We start from the raw sequence: 19,053 nt of genomic DNA, 5'->3' as shown, positions 1-19,053 counted from the left end.
GAAATAGATCCTTGGTGGCAAGGATCAGAAATTCTCTTTGCAGGGAAGATAGAGAAGGAATACAATGTTTGCAAACCAGTGTCCAATTAAGTGTGTCTACCTTGTGGATTTTTAATTATAGCAACACTGCAACAATTTTCCAGAAACTGTGCTGAGTTCTGCTGTTTCCCAAGTAATGTTCTTTAGAAACAAAAAATGCGTTGCAGTTTGTGCTCTGAAGATTCTGGCATGCATCAAGCAGTTATTGGCAGCTTCACTGATAAATATTTCTCTAGCAGAAATAAATGTGGTGTTTATTGTGTATAAAGGTAGTTTTAACATGCTGTCTTTTGCAGGGAGATTGAGAAAGGATTTTTGGGGAAGTGTTTTGGTGTGGTGGTTTTTTCCTCATTGTTTTCAATTAGAATTAGTCTGGACCAGATAAAACTACAAGCTAAATTTAGAAATTTTATATTCAATATTTCATATAAAATGCCAATTCTAACATGCAGTGAGTTTGTGTGTAAATATAAGTGTATACATATAAGTATAAAGTTCAAGTATTGGAACATTCATGAGTGTAACAATCAAAGTTTTGTGTTTATGAGTAAAGGAGTTTTACTGACTAATACACTCTAGTGACTAATTTTAAAAATCTTTTTTTAAATCTAGAGGTTTTTTTCAGTCAGAAATAGTTGTATTCAACTATGGAATAAGTCTATTTGAAGATTAATTTTTAAAACACTGTATTCTGTAGTCTAAATTTGTCATTCTGAGCTCTGGCTCCATGACAGTTTAGTAGGTAACCATACTTAGGAGTGTTACTGTTACCTTAAAAACTATTTCTTAACATGTAGTCCAGTCTTCATTTTTCTTGCATGATGATGCACAAGCACTGTCAGCCTGCAACTTTTGGGACAAAAAGAAAAAAAAAAAAAGGAAAGTACCTAGGTTTCTTACATGCTTCTGTTGGTACTATTAACTAGCACTGTTCATAGCTGGATTCGGAATATTAAAATGTGGAAGCACATATTGTGATGTCTCAGTAGTCTTCCAGTGTAACATATACAAGTAACACATGACATTCTAGCTGAGCAGTTGAGAAGAATTTTACCATTTTTTATTAGATTTTTAATTTGATTGCATTTTAAATGTCTGCATTTTCAAATTAACTAAAACAGTAATGGTACAGGGAAAAAAACACATGGCTGTTACATATTTGAAGTATGATGATTGAGCACTAATTGCTTATTGATCAGCGTTTTGATTTGAAGTAGCCAATCATAGTTAAACTGTCAGAGTTAGTGAAGGTAGAGCAAAGGTCTGAGTTCAGAAGGCAGCTGATATTCTGATCAAGTCTGTACAGAGACAGGATTTTCTTAAAAACATTGAAGGTATTAATATCGAACAGCGAGTCAGTAATTCTGCCTTAAAGATTTTATGAAGGATTTATCTGTCTCTGGAGCAATTGTAGAAGGGAAGGTGAAAGGCATGGAGTTCATTTTACTATTTCCTTTCTTGGATTGTCTCTCCCAGTTTTCATCTTTTTGCCTAGATTGCTCCTGTGAATGGAATGTAAGAGGAAAACAGACCTGGAAAAGTAGTGTTTTTCAAGGTGCTTTTCAAGAAAAAAAGAGTTTGCTGAGTGAATGATGAATATTTCCATTTGTTAGCAATTGGTAAAATAGCTCTCCTTTCATTAAGGTCACTCAAGAGTAATTCCTAACAGACCTATACTAAGGGGAAGCTAAAATATAGCACTGTTTAATTTAAAGTTTGAAAGTGATCTTAAACAGTAAATGTCTGAATTTTGCTTCTATTCTAGACCTAGTTTTTAGGCTTATACATTCTGTACCTGAATTTAGGGTAGCATTGCTATGTTTTGTTTAATTATTTTTTAATCTAATTTTTCTATGTTTCACAAAAGCATTGCTTTTAAGTAATTGTCAGTATGCTGCACATACTGGTACTAAGCAGTTTTCCCAGTAGTTAGAATAATGTAAAATTTTTGTATCTAGAATTAGATCTTCAGTTGTGTAATCATTTCATTATTGTGTGTAAATTTTAGCGTTTTAAAAATGCAAGTTGTGAAAGGTCACAGAAACTTTGCTTGTGTTAGTTCAGACTTGGTCAACATTTTCATTTTTGTGAGTTTCAGTTATATGATTCTGTCTTTCCCTAGAAGCTATGAGTAGCATTTCTAAATCACAATTAATTCATGTCTTCCTTTTCCTCCTTGTTGTGAATGCATGGCTTTGTCCCTCTATTGCGTGTTTCTCAAGATTCTTATTCCAGAGATAAAGTTGTCAAATTTTCTAAGATCTTATAGGAGAAAAGCACTGTGCCAATCAGGATAGATATTGATCTGCTTTGTCACAACAGTGTTAGAAGAGATGATGTGAAGTCCATTTTTCAGAGGTAAATAAGAGGCACAGAGTTCGGGAAATTAATTTTCTTCTCAATGTTTAATCTAAGAAGACTAAAAAAATCTTAGTTTTTTTCTGAAATAGTTAGAAAACAGGTCTTTGAAAATAGAACATCCACTGCACTCTCTTAAGTTTGATGTTTGTGTGAATCTCAAATTAGGCATGAAAAAGTGAAGACAATAAATTGGTTCCTGTGAAAATATTTAGTTTATGCCACATACCAGTTACTCAGGAATTAAGAACTTTTCATCAGGGAAGAGAAAAGAAGCAAAATACTTAATTTCTTTGATACCTGCTTTTCCTTCAGCTGTTAATGTTGTTCTCTGTACATTTTCCAGATTCTGAAAAAGTCTTACTCCTGCTCTTTCTAGTTCTTTTTTTTCTGGATGGCTTTGCAAAATTTGCAAGAATTTGCTACAGTTGTCTTTTAAATGCCTAGAGTTCAAATAAAATACTTAAGCAAAACCACGGATTCTGTTGCATGATAGGATGATAAACTTCATGTGATTCATCACCCAAGTTAAGAAGATTTTGATCGTGTCTATAGTTCTTTTTTCTCGGTTTAACAAAGTTAATGAAAGTTATGTGTACAGAGCACTGTCAGTAGGTTTCAGTGGGCATGGTCCCTTTTCTTTGTGTTATCCACCCTTGAACTCTTTGGCTGCTTTCAAGCATCTATTTCTTCCTGTTCCTGAATTTTGATTTTTTTATTTTTTTTTTTTCCAAAGAGGCTTCTGGTTTGAGTTGGCCTCCCCTATTCTACTTTCCATGTCAAAGCTTCAGATTACAGTGGAAGGCCCAATAAATACCTGTAGTCGTGAGCCAAATTGTGTTCACTTAGTCCTGTGCAAAGTTAATAGCATACGGGGTTTTAAGTAGGTTTCATTAAATTCAAGGAGAATGGAATTTTCAGAAATACTGGCTAGAAGTTCTTAGTTCTAGAAATTTAGACACTTGAACCAAGGGACAACTTAGTCTGACCATGCAGAACTGATTTTTCTTTCCCCATGCCCAAACTGAGGTTCTAAAATGTATGACTTGAGGATGGATTTTCACACAAATAAACACTTCTGACATAAATGAGAAAAACATTCATTATGGCTTTATCATGGACCTTTTATATATGATTTTGTTTTATCTCATAAATGGATGTTTTGGTGAAATTCACCTTTCTTACATACAAGAATTATTGTGAAGCTGCTCAGCTTAGAGACTCATCCTACAAAGTTACTTTTGGCAATACTGTAAGCAATTTAAAGCTGATCATTTAATGAGAAATGTCAGACAAAGAAATTCACCCACCAAAGGTCTCTGGGTTTTATTCTCTGAGTGAAGCTCGTTTTTGCAGCTAAGACTCATTTTCTAAAGAAATTCTTTGGAATTGTAGCTTCTTCTGGAAATTGCTGAAATAAGAGCTAACATTTTGTTTTAAAACACTTGAATGGTTAAATATTGGTTTGGATTAAATGAAAATTCCTTATTCCTTGTTGGAAGTTGCTCCTTCATTCTGCTGAAGTATCTTGCTTTGAAAGAGATATGTTAAAAGCATTAATGAATTAACATGGAGGTAGTTAGTGTTACTCCTAATTACAACATGACCTTATCATTTGTAAAGGGTTAACAAATTTCTAATGTAGTAACTGATTGTTAGCATGGTAACAGATGGCTTATAAGCAAATCTAATATCATCTATTGATATTGATGTGCTTAGTAAGCATTAAGGTGTGTAATTACCAAGTGTGTAAAATGTTTATAGCACACTGTAGGTTTGGAATTTTTTTAAACTGCTTATAAAGATAACTTTTAGTTTTAAATCAGGATGCCTACAGCAGTCTGACCTATTTTTTTACCTCACTAAATAATTCTCTTGCTCATGTATTCTCTCCAGGATCATATTGTTTCTTCCTGTGACAATTTTAAAAAAAATTGAGAACAGTGAGACGTCTCACATTAACTGAAAGGGTTTCTCTTAAAACTCACAAAGCCTGAAGTAGCAGCTGACTGTGCAGCAGGAAGACTTAAGACAGAACAAGAGAGTAGAGGAAACAAAAGTCAGGAAGAAGAAAAACTAGGACTTTTATAGTGCAGAATGGAAAGGAAGCTGTGGCATTTTTGAATATGGCAATCCAACATGATAATTTGCCCATTCACTTTCTGCAGATGAGAATTTCTGCAAATAAAATCTCAAGAAGTTTGGACCAGATTCAACATTTATTGTTAAGGGTCCTCAGGTGGGTGGTTCCTGTTGCTTTTTGCTGCTGCTAAGTGGAGCTGTACCTGTGACTTCTGAGTAAGAAAATCAGCCCGAATTGTCAGCAGATTTTACAGGTGATGTTTTGATGCAAGTTTCTGCACAGAGTACCTCCCTTGTCTAAGCAGAAACACAATCTTCCAACATGGTTTTACAAAGTAGTAGATTACTTATATAACAATTTTTTCTTGCTAGGCAAGGGAGAAGTACCTGCTGTTGTGTATGCCATTCAAAACTACTTGAAAATTGATCATAATAAGTCTTACAGGCTTTTTGGAGGGCTTCACTGTGTATAAAAACTGGAAAGTTTTCTTGCAAATTATTTTGCTTGCACAGTGGCTTCGTTTGAATATAAGCTTGAACTGGTGAATGTCTCAAAACACAGCTCAGTCCTTAGCTCCACTGGGCATGTAGTGCAAGGAGAATTAATTTAAAAGAGCCAGCACTGTGAAAATAACTTTTTTTATTAATGCAGGTGTGCATAGATGCAAAAGGCAACCAGATGAGATGCATAGTTTGTCGTGCAACCTACAGTTTTGTTTACCTTTTCACACTTAATATTTATAGTTGTGATTTGTAATTGTCCAGAAATCGACTGATGAACTCCTGTATTTCTCTTTTCTGTCTCATTCTTACTGGTTGGGGAGTTATTTCCCACTTTATGGTGAAGATTGAGTCCTGGACAATGTGACCTTGTAGTTAGTGCTATTAAATATCAGTGTGCTTTGCTGCAGTTCTTCACCTCTCTTTGTATGATGAGCTTATCTCCTGTGGGTTGATGATGTCTTGTAAATATTATTATTGTGTTTCTACTTTAATAACCTACATTACTCATTTCAAGTATCTCAAGTGATCTCAATGAAACTAATGTCAAGATTTGCCCTTAAGAAACTGCTTTATTCACTTCTTAGCAGATTCTGTTGAGCACTAGCAGTTCTTTCCTGTTTTGCCGTTTTTTTTTTTTCTTACTTCAGTTGAACTGGTTACTTTTTTGTCCCTATTTACATGGTTACTTTGCCTGTAGCGCCGTGTGAAACGCTCTGTGGAAGTCCTTGTTACATCGGCCATATCCTAATCTTTCAAGAAGCAGCAATCACCTTTTCCAGGGCATTGTGTCAGTTATGCATAATGCTGCATTATTTCTGCACTGCACTTTGTAAGAGAAGAAATCCTTGAATTTCAGTTATAAAATCTAGAAACAGTGTTTGTCATCTATAGTTTCATATCCTGCTTCAGTTATTGCAGGTCTCTCATTTTTATTTTGCTGGTCAGAAATACACAGTACTGGCATTGTTACTTGGTCTAGCTTTAGTGGTTCCACTGACAGCTTTGCTGACTGACTCTGGCTCCTTTTGATTATGATGTTACCATGCATCTCATCAGTTTCTGAGTTGGATAGATGATATTGCTTTCTCTTACTATTTATCAGTCTTCTCTGTTTACCCTTGTTTACCTGATTTCCTCTATGAATGTAAGTGGCTCAACATCCCGGTTCTTTCCTTGGAGCAGCATTTTCTTAAGGGGCCTGTCAGTTTCTATTTCCATGAGCAAAAAAAAAACCCAAAACCCAAAAACAACAACAACAACAAAAAAAAACCGCCAACAACAAAAAACCCCAGAGAGACTTCTGTTTCAAATCAGGCAGGCTTTTATCTCAAGACATTTTTCCTGTCTGGAGCAGTCTTTACTAAATTTGCCATGTGCTAATCAGTTTAGCTCTTATGATGTAAAAGGAAAGTGCTTTTCCTGCTCCTATGAATATGGTTTTCAATTTCTGCATGAAGGTTTCCTTTTGGTTAATTGGCTGTTCACACTTGTACTTTTGTTGTGTAAGTGATTTCTGAATTATTTTAATTAAATTCAAATGTGCAGTAGTAATTTGAATGCATAACATCTACCTGACAACACAACTGCTTATGGCCTCTTGTTGTCTAAGAGGAAGATTTTTTTCTTCTGGTTGTTTTAAAGAACTTTAATGCAAGTGCTCAGGCATTTTCTACATCATACACTTAGTTATTCTTTTCCTCATATCCTCTCTTCCTTTAAGCCCCTTAGGCAATAAAAGATGGAAGTATGCATAGTGTGATTCGGTTACTATTTTAATCTATTATCATATGAAGGCAATATATTTAATAAATTCATTCTCAATTTGTTATTAAATGGAGCTCTTTTTTATTTTTATTTTTACATGGGATGATTCAGTACTTGCCACTGGAAGAATTCCTTTGTTTATAAAATTTAATCTGAAATGGAATTGCTTGCATATAATTGATCTGAAGAGTTGCTTCTAATTAAAACATAATTTTGGACTGGGGCTGTTCCTTCCTCTAAGTGGAGCATGATGTTACAAGTGGTCTTTGGATTGCTACTGTCTGCTGTTTCCTGCCTGTTCAGTTGCACATGTGCAGCCTTTGGTAATTTGGTAGATGATCAAATGCGTTATAGCAAATATTTTTAAATTAGAGTTTCTAGCACCATTACACTTTAGGTAAAGGTTTTCCTTGTATATCACTGTCTGTACAGGAGTCTTCAACTCATGTTTAGAAGTAGCTTGAGAAAGCTTTTAGTTCTGTTTCCTTACATGAAGGTGTGTGAGGCGGTTTGGGATTCTGTGATGGATTATGTACTTGATGAAGTCCCAGGATGGACAAGATTTACTGCCCAGCTATTCTCAATCCCCTTAGGAAGGAGGTGTCAGAGTAGATTGTTTTGTGCCACAATTTGTCATGCATATTAATAGTGCTGTGATAGTATAAAGTTAGGATTTGGGTAGTTCACATGAGTAATTGGTAGGTAATTAGTAATCAAAGTATATTGCAACTAACAGGTTAAATTTTTTCTCTAAATCCTGCTGGATGCAAAGTGACATCACGTTGCAAAAGTCACCTTGTCTTCTCTGGGAGCTGTTTTTCATTGCAAGTGTTTCTGGCCTGGTTCAGGCCTATGGGTAAATATTGGTGAATAGCCCCAGTTCCCCCAGGCTTTATGAACAATCCCCACTGTACCATTTCCTCTTCTGGAATGGAACATGACTGTCCTCTCTAGGGACACTTCCCCAGACCTGTAGGTGAAGATCTTGTCTTGTGTGAGCAGATGAAACGTGGTGCCTGTCTTTTGTTGAAATAGCTACTGGAGTTCTGACACCTTCAAGATTTTTGTCAGGAGGCACCATTTCCTGAGCATAACAGAAATGGAACAGAAGCATGACATGGAATGTGCCAGTTAGATTTTATGTTAGTCACATTTTTCTTAAAAGCACATTTATTTAGGATGAGAGGCAATATTTTATTTGTCATCAGGCTTAAACTTTTCAGTGACACTTTCTTTTTCCTCTTATCAATATATTCCTTGTCACTGACGATCAGTAACTGTAAACAAAACCCTGGTTCAGAGAAATCTTTGACTCTCCTTTGCTAGGTGGCCATAGTAAATGAAGCTAGTGGGCAATGGTGCTCAGACATCTGTTTGACAGTGATTACTTGTGTTCTTTTCTGTCTCCAATTTAGTCTCATTATGCTATCATACCACGAGACAGACTGTAAATCTTTGAGACAATAGCTTCCTTATACAGCATATCTGTACTGTCTTTTACATTCTGGTGGTCCAGCCTGTGACGTGAGATTGTTCAGATCCTTTCATGCTCTAGCATCCCCAGTACTCCCTCCTCCTTTGCATCTCTGCAGTGCTTTCATTTTGTGATTTGAGGTTTGCACTTGTGCTGATTTGTCTGGTAAGGAGTTCTTAGGTCAATGTTTCTTTTTCCTTGCTATGGGACACAGGCAACATTCTACTGAACAGAGTGGTAGAAGCCCAAAGGTAACTTATCAGTGCTGAACTCTTGCTCAGCAGACCAATGAACCAGTTAAATTATGTCATTTTAATAGCTCAAGGGTATAATGAATGGGCTTGTAAATTCTACTGCTGACATCTTTTTTTTTCCACTTGCTTGTTTTTGTGAATTGATGGTCATCTTGGGTGTAACTACTTTAATCCTATATTTTACAAGTGTTAGAACTGTTTGTTACTGTAATCAGGAACTATAATAGAAAGTGGATACATCAGCTTTTTGAGATGCATTCAGCAGCAGGACTGATAAGCAGATTTTTTATCTAAAGCATTACATTGAACAAAATATGATTAAGCATAAATCCTGTCACTGAGTGCTCAGTCAGTTGTACTGTCTAGAGATCATTTCCTACAGTAGTGTAATGGCTGTAAAAATAATAGATGTTTTGTTGATTCTTTGGATTGTTTTTTTGGTGGGGTTTTTGTTTGGGTTTTTAAAAGACATTCAGTTGTTTTCATGGCAAAAGATGATGCTTGAATTGTATTGCTTGAATTGCTCAATTGTATTATATTATCATATTTCTGTTAGCAAAGATGGTAGCAAGGTAAAAGATGGTGCTCCCTATTGGAGCATTTGACTCTGTGCTTGACTGTCATTGAATGGAGAAATAACACTAATGATCATGTAAATAGTGGGCTTGGCATATTATAAAAATGTGTATTGGAAGAATAACTAAGTTATCAGCTCTATTTAGGAAAATGCAGGGTAAATTCAATTGCTTTCTTCCCCCATTTTGCAAGCAAATATTGAATTCTCAGGAACTTGACAGGATATTCTGTTTAGGGAGTGTGATGCCAAGTCTTATAGCTATAAAGACTGAACTTTCTTGTATATATTTTGAGCATGTATGAAGAGTGTGCAAAAAGGGAATTTCAGCTGCAAAGTAAAGGGACATTTGAACCAAGTAATGTAATTTTTATTAGTTTTTGAATTCTATATGATGTTGATTATGATGGTATCTCTTCCTATTTCTGTGCTTTTCAGTTAATCTGAAAATAAAAATTCCAAACATTTCACTAAAACATTTTAAAACTAAGTATTTATAAGGGGTTAAAGTTTGAATATAACTTCACCTTTCTTTGTGGAAAAATTGCTTGAGTAGGTCAAGTTCTCAAGGCCTTTGGATTCATTCCAAGATCTTGCATGTTAACTACAAAAGTTTATATAACACAGACAAGGTGACTAAGTATTAACTAGAGTTTTGAAGTGTTATTTTTCAAATTGCATGGAAATGTTTCCATAATCTTTATACTGTTAGATATTGTTTTATATGTGTATTAGTCTTCCTTATTTTTCTTAGAAGCCTTCTAAATAGGCTTTAAAAAATTCACCTTTTGCCCAGCAAACTTCCAAACACCTATGAAAATAAAATGTGCTGCAGTTGGTAATGTTGAGAAAGGACAAATATATGAGAAGTTGATGTATTCTGTGCACATTCTAAGATCAACAATAACATAACATTCCCCAATTTGTTCCAGTAAAGGGACACAATAAATCCACCTTAGTTTACTACTACCCCAAATTAACTGGAAAGATAAAAAGAAAGTGGGAGTCAAATAAAATTCCATTAAGACTTTGCGTTAGTAGCTTTGCATCTTTATGGGCACAGACAAATTTACCCTGTTGTTCCATCCTACCTACATTTTATGTCTTCTTATTTGTTTTGGTTTATTTCATGTTTTTATTAAATCCAGTATGAGGAAGAATTACTGAAATTTCTGGTTGTTCTAGTTCTGCCTGCATCTGGGTTGTCAGTCATGTCATTATTGGCAGCATTCCAGCACCAAGCTGCAAAGGAAGGAACACTTGCTATTTACTTTTTTTTTATTCTTTTGTACAGTGATAATTTTACCATATTCGTCAGATTCCTTATATTTTGAAAGACTTTTTTTAAACTTCCCTGAGAATGTGAGTGGGTTTGCATCCCAGCTGAAGCTGCGAGAAGTGAAGGACTGCCCAGTGAGCATTTAGAGCATGCTCTATGTGATGATTCATGTCATCATGGCATGTTGAGCATGTCCCAAGTTAAACTTCAGAATACTTTTTTTATTTTTTTCAGTTGTTGGTTTTGCTATTTTGAATTGAGATACTGAAACAAGAAAAACTTGTTTTCCTCGTGTTCTTGGTAATAGCCTTTGCTGCAGGTGCCCCGTTTGAAACAGTGCTGGCACTTTACCCTGTATTTATTCAAAGCTGTGCTTCCATTGACTTCAGCTTTCACTGGCAATGCTTAGCAATCCTGTCCAGCTAAATCCAGGTTTATGTTGAGCACAGAAATAACAGCAGTGACCCCTGTGAAGAAGTTTGCATTGATAAGAAAGTTGTTTAAGCCATAAGAGTTGTAGCTGCTCCCTGTATCTCACAGTTCTGATCCAAATGCTACATGTAATGCTGCAGGCTCTGATGACTCCTGTGAGCCTCACTGGAGTTGTGGTATTTTGGAAACAGTTAATATTTTAGTGAGTCAAAGCCATCTTGTTGCTCAGCAGAGTTGGGTTGTGTTGTGCCACATACTGGTGTAGAAGGCTGAAAAATATAGGGCAGCATGAAAATGAAGAACACTGAAATAACTTAGTGAAACTGAAATAGTGCTCGAATATAGGAAGCTTGGAAGCTTAGTAGGAAGTCAGTGAACTGAAATATGTAGACCCAGGGACATGTGAGTTTGGGAGGTCTAGATACCTGAGGATTTGTTGCTTGCACATTAAAAAATATGCAGATGAGGGGTATCTCTGAACTCGAGGTGTATTTTATGCTGTAGATGTAGATGACCATGCCAACAAGGGTTTAACACATGCAACCATGTGTTTCATGGTTAAGGATTCTGAGTATGGATGATAGCTGGGCTTGGGCACTGTGTGTGAGATTGCTGACATGCATTCTTAGGGTAAACCTTGTCACTTTTTAACTGTACTTTAATAATTTATGGTCGAGTATCTTTTCTGCCATAATCCTCTGCAGACACAGAAGGAAATGATACAGCATCAGGATTTTGGAGCATGTTCTCTGTGTCTCTGCCATGGGATAGGTCAGTTATTTCCTTTTTTAGTTCATTAGTTCCAATTTTGGGCTACCTGTTCAAGCTGAAAGAGTTACTGAGGAAATCGGGCTGTATTAAGATCCACTTCTCACCTGTTCTGGTCCTAGCTGTAGATTTGATCTTGCCATTTTCATCCATGATGTATTAATATATTTTTTTCTCATTCTTTCTTTCCCTCTCAGCAATAAAGACATGGTTTATGTGTCTACTGGGAGGTACCTGAAGTAGTGCTGGGTATGCCCTGCCCTTATGTGCCTGTGCTGTGAGTCTGAAGGGGGCGGAACAAAGCCTACCACGTAATATTTGTTTCATAAATAAGATAACTTTCAAAATTACTTTTGCCTTCCTGGAATTTGCAGAGGCACTTATTACAACTCAGCCATCTCACGGTGTAAGAGAGACAGGCGTCTGTCCTAGAGATAAACAGACCTCTTCAAAGCATTGTTTTGATTCATTCCTAGAGCTTGTTCATTATGTGTGTTGGATAGAGACTCTGAATAATTATCATGGTTGTGTAATTAAAGACTAGCATAATACATATGCACAGAAGTGTAAGATTCAGATAAAATGGACCTTGTTGTATTTTCTCATTTTAGTGTATTGACTCTGCGGTTATTTTTGGCAGTTACTCTTTGGTTTTGTTTTTATTTTTTTTAATTAGAAGATTATAGACACTGTATTATGTGATATTTTTTATCAGACTTACAAGTAAGATATTTAGAGTTTGGAAGTTGAGACCCAACTCCAACTAAAGACCCATTTCACCTTGTGGTCCTTCAAAATCTGATCCTGATATGCATTTGTGATTTTTCACTATGCTTAACATGTCCACTTTGAGGAAGTCCATGGCATGGATGAATGTATAGGTAACAGCCTAAGGGCTGGGATTTAAAGTTTTGGGACCTATCTCTTCTCTAAGAGCTCTTATTACTAAACTGTTTTTATTTCTTTCAAGACTGGAGAATTCTTAAGAACTGAAATATTCTCCCATATACACCAGCAGCTAACAAGGAAGGAGCTGGTGTCTGCACACAGCAGAAATACAAACTAACATGGGCAGGCTGGACTTAATCTTGTGCTGACTTAATGATTATTCTGTAGCCAAAGGCAGTGCCTGGTAGCTGGAGATTTCTCTTTTATCCATAATGCAGTTTGTCTAAGTGGGTCTTAGGAGCTTTGTCTTCTTTGGGAAAATACCCCAGCAAATCTTCCACACTTGCTGGATTTTCAAACTTCTTTTCCAAGTTATTTATTATGCTTTATCACTCTGTATTTTGTATATATTTTGATTTTAATTCATGGTCCTAGTCCCAGAACTTTCTTGCAAAGTTCTCATGTGCTGCTAAGGACCTTTATGAATTGTTTATGGTGTTGGGATTGTTTGGCAATAGATTGGTGGCCTGTGGAAACAATGCAAAAGGCAAATCCATGAGATGGAACAGTATCAGCTTACAAAACCAGGAGAACCTGTTCATGCTGTGAAATGAGGAAACAGAATTGTGTGTGTGTGTGTGTGTGTGTAGGAGCACCAGTCGTCTTGGAAGAAATTGCTGAATTTAGAAAACAGTTTTCAAATCTGCTGAGTACAAATGAGTTACTATTGAAATGAAAGCTACTGAAAAAAATGGTAATAGCCCTTTTATTTAGGAGCTAGAATGTTAGCCCTTATTTGTGTTTTATCACCCACAGGCAAAGTCTGTAGTCAGCATGCGTTATACTTATGCACTGCCACAAGGTACTCGTAAAATCTGGTGTGTCTAAAATTTCTTTTACTAGATTTATCTTGCTCAAGTGCTATAATGGGAAGTGTTATAGTTGCCTGGTAAAGAGTTTTGATTAAATTCATCTTCCTGTGTCTAATGTAGGTCTGTTTTAATCTTGAAAATATATTGCAGGTTTGTGTGCCCCTTAAAAGGTTAGGAAGATGCAGCATTCTAACAAGCCTGCCCTGCATAGCCTTGCTGCCATGCTACGAATTCTTTCTCCCTTTTTTCCACTTGTGTCCATGTGCACAGCTCCTTGGCAGGTTACAGAACAAAGTAGGACCTCCCAGGCATTTGCTGCTTTAGTAGCATAGTTAAAATATAACATACATATGTTAATAAAGGGCAATTAAATTCAATTTGTAGGCTGTGTCCTCTTCTGAACTCACGCCTTCTGACCTCTAAGGCTGTAATGTCAGGAATGTTTGAAGCTGGAATAAACTACCATTGTGGCAAAAGCAGCAGTCCTGCCCTTTTGCTCGCCTGCCAGTTGGTTTTGCCAGCTCAGCTCTGCTATGGCTGTATAGTAAACCAGATTAGGGCACACATCTGACTGAAAAATACTTCCTTACCCCTATTTAGGATATAAGTCATGTCTTTGCATTCATATTTTCTCATCAAAAAGATGCTAAAATTGGGTGTAGAAGCATCTGACCTCTTCACTTACATGCAGTACATGTATCTAAAAGACAAAAATAGAAAGAGGCAACAAAAATTCTAGCTTTGAAGGAATTACATAGATTCTATTTAGTCAATTTACTAATATATCACTAGAATGGATTTTTTTTTTCATTGAAGTTAAAACTTTTTCTTTTCAATTTAGCCTTGCATTTTTTTTAAGGAAGTGATTATGAAATAAGCTCTTCTCTCCTAGTACATATTACTAAGAAGTGAGTTGTTTTAACCAGATAAAGTTTTATTTTTGGAAAAAAAAAAAATCCAACCTCAGCATTTTTGATGTTTTTGTTTGGTTTAAGGTGTTTTTTTTTCCCCTAGGATCTACTTTGGATTTGCTGGACATACATTTAATTTTATGTTCCAATGTATTCATCCACTTGGATAGGTGAACAAGTACTCTTTTAAATGCAGTCTGCAAATGTTGGAGTTCTAAGCAGCTGTAGAAGACAAAAATCATCAACCAATGAGAATTGAAAATCAGTGAGCTCATTTGAACTTCAATACTTAGTATAGCTTCTAACAGAAATCAAGTATTATTCTCTGAACATTGTTTGACTGCCAAAAATGTTCAATAGATGAAATAAATGTGTACAGAAAATAATGGTAGTCCACTTAAAGAAACAACATTAGCACATTGGATAAGGGAAATTGGGTCTTCAGTTTCGAATAGGCATGGTGGGAACATGAGATTTTGAGAGTAAGATTATCTGTATTTCAGAGTTTTCTGTAACAGCAAGCTTTTAATGATGTGTATTTATTTTAATTCCAGAACAGGAATATTAAAAGAAAGCTTATTTATATCAGTGAACTCCATTCTCTCCTTTAGTTTTGTTTCAAGACAACCGAAGAACAAGATGGTTCAACAGACATAATCTTTAATAAGACAAAATTTTATTCCCTTTTCTATGGATACTGCCTTTTCTCTGAGGATTTTAAATACTAGTTTTTCAAGCAGGAATATTTTCTACTAACCAGCATGTGAAAAACATTGTTCCAGGAATTGTGGGAGCATTTTACAATGAAGGTTTGCAGGGTAGAGTGTTATACCAACTCTTTATCAACTGGAGCATACTATAGTATACATCACCCCCCTTTTTTAATGACAGTGATGAGAGCAGGAAAGCTAATTTTTTTTAGCAACAGGATGACTACAGGGGGCCATTCTTTTATGCTGTCTTATGTTGTTCAGTACTCTGGGTACATGGGCATTGATAGTTGGTTTCCTCCTTGGAATTGTTCCTGAGCTTTGAAAGTGGTTGTTCTAGTAGGTCTGCTAAAGACTGATTCTGGGTTTTGTTTTTCTTCCTCCCCTGCCCCCTTCCCCCCCCCCCCCCTTTTACTTAGCAGAAGCAGAACTACAGTGAATTAAAAATTTGGGATTCAAACAATACAGACCAGCCCTTGCTCAGATTTTTGAGTGCCCTACAGTGGAAGTGTTATCCTAGCTTGCCTTTGTGTTTTCTTACACCTAGTGTACTTTCCTTAAACCTGTCAGATTAGTGTTAGACATTTGAAGAATTAATTAGTACTTTCTGACACAAATGTGCCTGTTGGTGTCTTGAGCATTTCTTGCTTCTGCTCTGATATTAAGGTAGCACAGTGAAAGAAAGCAGATGATGGAAGCTGTAAACCAAAAATCTCTGAAACAATTTAATTTCTCTAGTGTAAGCATTAATACTGCATTATTTATAATTTCTTATTTAAATGATAATGTTTAAAATTAGCTATTGCTTGTATGTATATTTTTAGAAATATTTAAAAACCTCTTTGCATAGCTGCACTAGTGAAAACAGCAGTTGCAAAATTAAGGGTATAATTTTAAACAACTGTAGACATATTGATAATTTTTTTTCTTATAAAAAGTTATATCAAGAAGAAATGTAGAATTGGATGCTGGAATTTATATAACAAAAAATGAGCCTATGTTAGAAAATTAAGTTTTTCAATAACACTTGTCTTTTCTTTTTTTTTTTCTGTTTTCTTCCTTCTAGGACCGGAATAGGCCCTATGACACTTTTAACTTGCACTCTTTGGAAAATTCCTTAATGGATATGATAAGGACTGATCATGAGCCTCTGAAAGGTAAACACTATCCTCCCAGTGGCCCACCAATGAGTTTCGCTGATATAATGTGGAGGAATCATTTTACAGGTTAGGAATATTCATATGTCCATGCTTGCTTGGTGTTTAAACAAAAAACAGCTTTTCAGTATTTTCTATAAACTTTTTGTTAATGAATGAGTTTCCAGTTATTTGAAATTTCTGTTTTCCCATCTTAAGATAAACTTCTCTACTAGGTGAAATAAGGTGAAATGTGTATTCATTTATTTTAAGTGTACAATCATACTAGTATCTGACTGGCATATATGAAACATGGGATTTTGTATCAGCAAATTGTAGAGCAAGATCTCTTGCTGCAGTCACTTCAAAAATGTTTCATGCAACTGGAGTCCAATCTTTTGCCATCTTTCTGGGTACAGGTTTTTTTCACAATCCAACCAAACTGGCTTCTGTACCATCTTCTGACCTGTGCTTTCCACTGTTATCTTGAAATTTGCTGTGCCATAGCCTTCATGTGTCTTTAGCCATTACTGATCTGTCTAAAATGGCAAGGAATAGGGTCTCATGTCTATTCTGCTCATAAAGCTCTGAAATAAGGGTTAAAGTCAACCTTAAAAAGCCAAGCTCAACAAAACTGACGTTTCTACTGGGTGTATGTTTCATGTGGCTGGCATTAGAACATTAAATAAAATTCAGATTGCTAGTAAATTAAAATTCAAATTGCTAGTAAATACAGTTAAGTATTTATTGTATCTTGTTAGAGACATTGTAATTTAGCTAAAACTCCCATAATTTTTGTGGGGTTTTTCAGTATTTATTTACATACACAAATAGAGACTAATTTTTAAAGAATTAATTTCTGTATGAATCTGAGTGTGGAAAAAAATAAAAAGATGGGGATAGAAGTTGGATTGGATATTAATTGTTGAAGTTGGATATTACGTGAAGTTTAAATTGATCTGTTCCATTCGATAGTGAGACCATTAGCTTTACTTTTACTCCAGCCAAGCCTTCTGTCTCAGACTGGATGTGCCCTTCTAACAATTTCATTTTCTCATTCAGTGCTTCTCATGCATTTTGGCCTTCTTGCCTTGCCAGTGAGCTCTCTTCCAGTGGGTAGCTGTTGGAGAAGTCTGCTTTTCTATTAGTTACCTCCCTTTGTCTCTGCCTACCTGGTTGATGGATTTTTTTCCCCAATGATACCTTTGCTTTCCCTGTGTTTCTTTCTTCTCTTCCATTTAAGTACAGTGGCTGACTTTGCCAGCCCCCAGCCTTGCCCTGGACTCATGTGCACTTTCCCTGCTCCTGTTTTCAGACTGCAGCATGACTGAGAATGTTTGTAGGAGCAGCTCTTTCAGGACACATTCATTCTCCCTTGCAAGAGGTGTTGCCTTCCTCTGTGCTAAACAGATCTATGTTACTATTTTAGCTGAATCCTTTTCCTGCAAACCATTCTTCTGCAAAAATTTATTCAGTCCTCAAATCACTTTCTTACTGCATTTCTGCTGTTTCTTTTTCTGTGAAAATTGGTCTTGACTATTTTCCTGTCCATCCCACTTCTTTTTTTCTACAAATGTGCAGAAGGTTTTCAGCTGCTGTCCTTCTCTGCACCTTCCTCACATTTCACTTTGTTGTCTTCTAAACTCACTTGCTTTTTCTTACTTATTCCACTTTCCTCTGACTCTCCCCCTTAAGGTAGCAGGACATTTTAGTCTGTAACCACTTTAAGAAAGGAAGTGATCAGTTCTACTTGCTTTGGCTTGCTCTTAAGTAATTTTCAAATTTTTGTTTATTTTCACCTTGAAGCTTTTTTAATATATTGGTTATGTACTTCAGCTTAATTTTTTCAGTTCCTTGTAGACAAACCCATGTGAATGCCTCTTGTGTGAAATTTCTGGAATATTATTAACTTAACCAACTCTGAGCTAGTTCCTCTTCATTTTACCACCTCCGTCTTTCATAGTAAACTGTTTATTCCCACTTAAAATCTTTACTTCCTCTTGCAACTGATTGTCCTCTTTTAGCTATTCGTTCTGTAGCTACAAAGTAAAGCAACCACAAAAATCCTAATTGAAAATAAAAGAAATGAGATGGCTTTCAAATTACTTTTAAAAATAATTCTCCTTTTGATAAAAGAACCCTTTTTTCTCAATCACAGCTAGCAGTGCTTACAGTCAGTTTGTCATACATTTACTATCCAAATTTTTAAGTGAGAATTGTGAGTACCAAAATCCTCTGATTTTGAAAATGCAGGAAGATTTGATTCTAGAAAAACTACATGTGTCTTGGGGCCTCCAATGTATGTTACAGAGCCAGTGGAGCTGTTTCAGGATCTTTTCAACCTGCTGCTGCCAGCAAATACTTATTTTTAGAAGTACTGTCTGTATATGTTTTCATCAGTAAAATATTGTAAGTGGTTTATCTGAAGTTTGAAACTTTGCTTGGAACATCATCCTTCTTGGTATATGTGCCCTTCATGTCCCAGCAGATACTTGGAACAAAATATGATTCTCTTAGGTATGGAACAAGAGCTCCCAATTAGAAGGTGGGTAGGAGAATTAACCATAAAAGAATCTGATGGAAAGACCAAATTTAAATGCTTCTCGAACATTTTGTTCTTGTTTTGGGGTCTGAGTTCCTCATGCTCTGTTTGGTTCAGAGAAAGTAGTGGAGAAGCTCCAGGTGAGAAAGGGAGAGTCTGTCCTCTTGTTTGTTGTAGCTGAAGCTTCATACCCTCTCTGTCTGAGGTATGATCAGGCTTTATCTTGTAGGCTGTGGAAATTGAGTTTATTTCAAGGTCACCAAAGCAGATTGCTGCTTTTAAAGCATGATCCACTTGGCCTTGAGAGGGCATGTGATTAAGTGACTTTTTTTGGTGAGGGACTTTTTTATTGCTTTCAAGTGTGGAGTAGAGCAAGTCTGACAGATAATTTCTGCTGCAGTAACAATCTGATCCTCATTCTTGCAATGTTGAGCTAATTACATTGAGCCAGGCTGATTGTCAGGCT

The 19,053-nt window shown here is 35.9% G+C and overlaps 1 protein-coding gene across 4 annotated transcripts in view; it reads left to right on the top strand.

Annotated features, from left to right (window-relative positions):
* CPEB3 (cytoplasmic polyadenylation element binding protein 3) overlaps window positions 1-19,053 on the top strand; it is a 68,429-nt gene that overhangs the window by 4,390 nt on the left and 44,986 nt on the right. For 2 of the 4 annotated variants that reach the window (XM_062496211.1, XM_062496212.1), the window contains exon 2: window positions 15,976-16,135. In XM_062496211.1, the coding sequence (XP_062352195.1) occupies window positions 15,976-16,135 (160 nt within the window). The remainder of the gene's footprint in view (window positions 1-15,975; window positions 16,136-19,053) is intronic. The other 2 variants (XM_062496215.1, XM_062496213.1) reach the window with 1 other exon arrangement.

Source organism: Cinclus cinclus, chromosome 7 (assembly GCF_963662255.1).
Source record: "Cinclus cinclus chromosome 7, bCinCin1.1, whole genome shotgun sequence".
NCBI lineage: Eukaryota > Metazoa > Chordata > Aves > Passeriformes > Cinclidae > Cinclus > Cinclus cinclus.
Note: the sequence above shows the minus strand (reverse complement) of the source record. Positions and strands in the feature narration are given on the sequence as shown.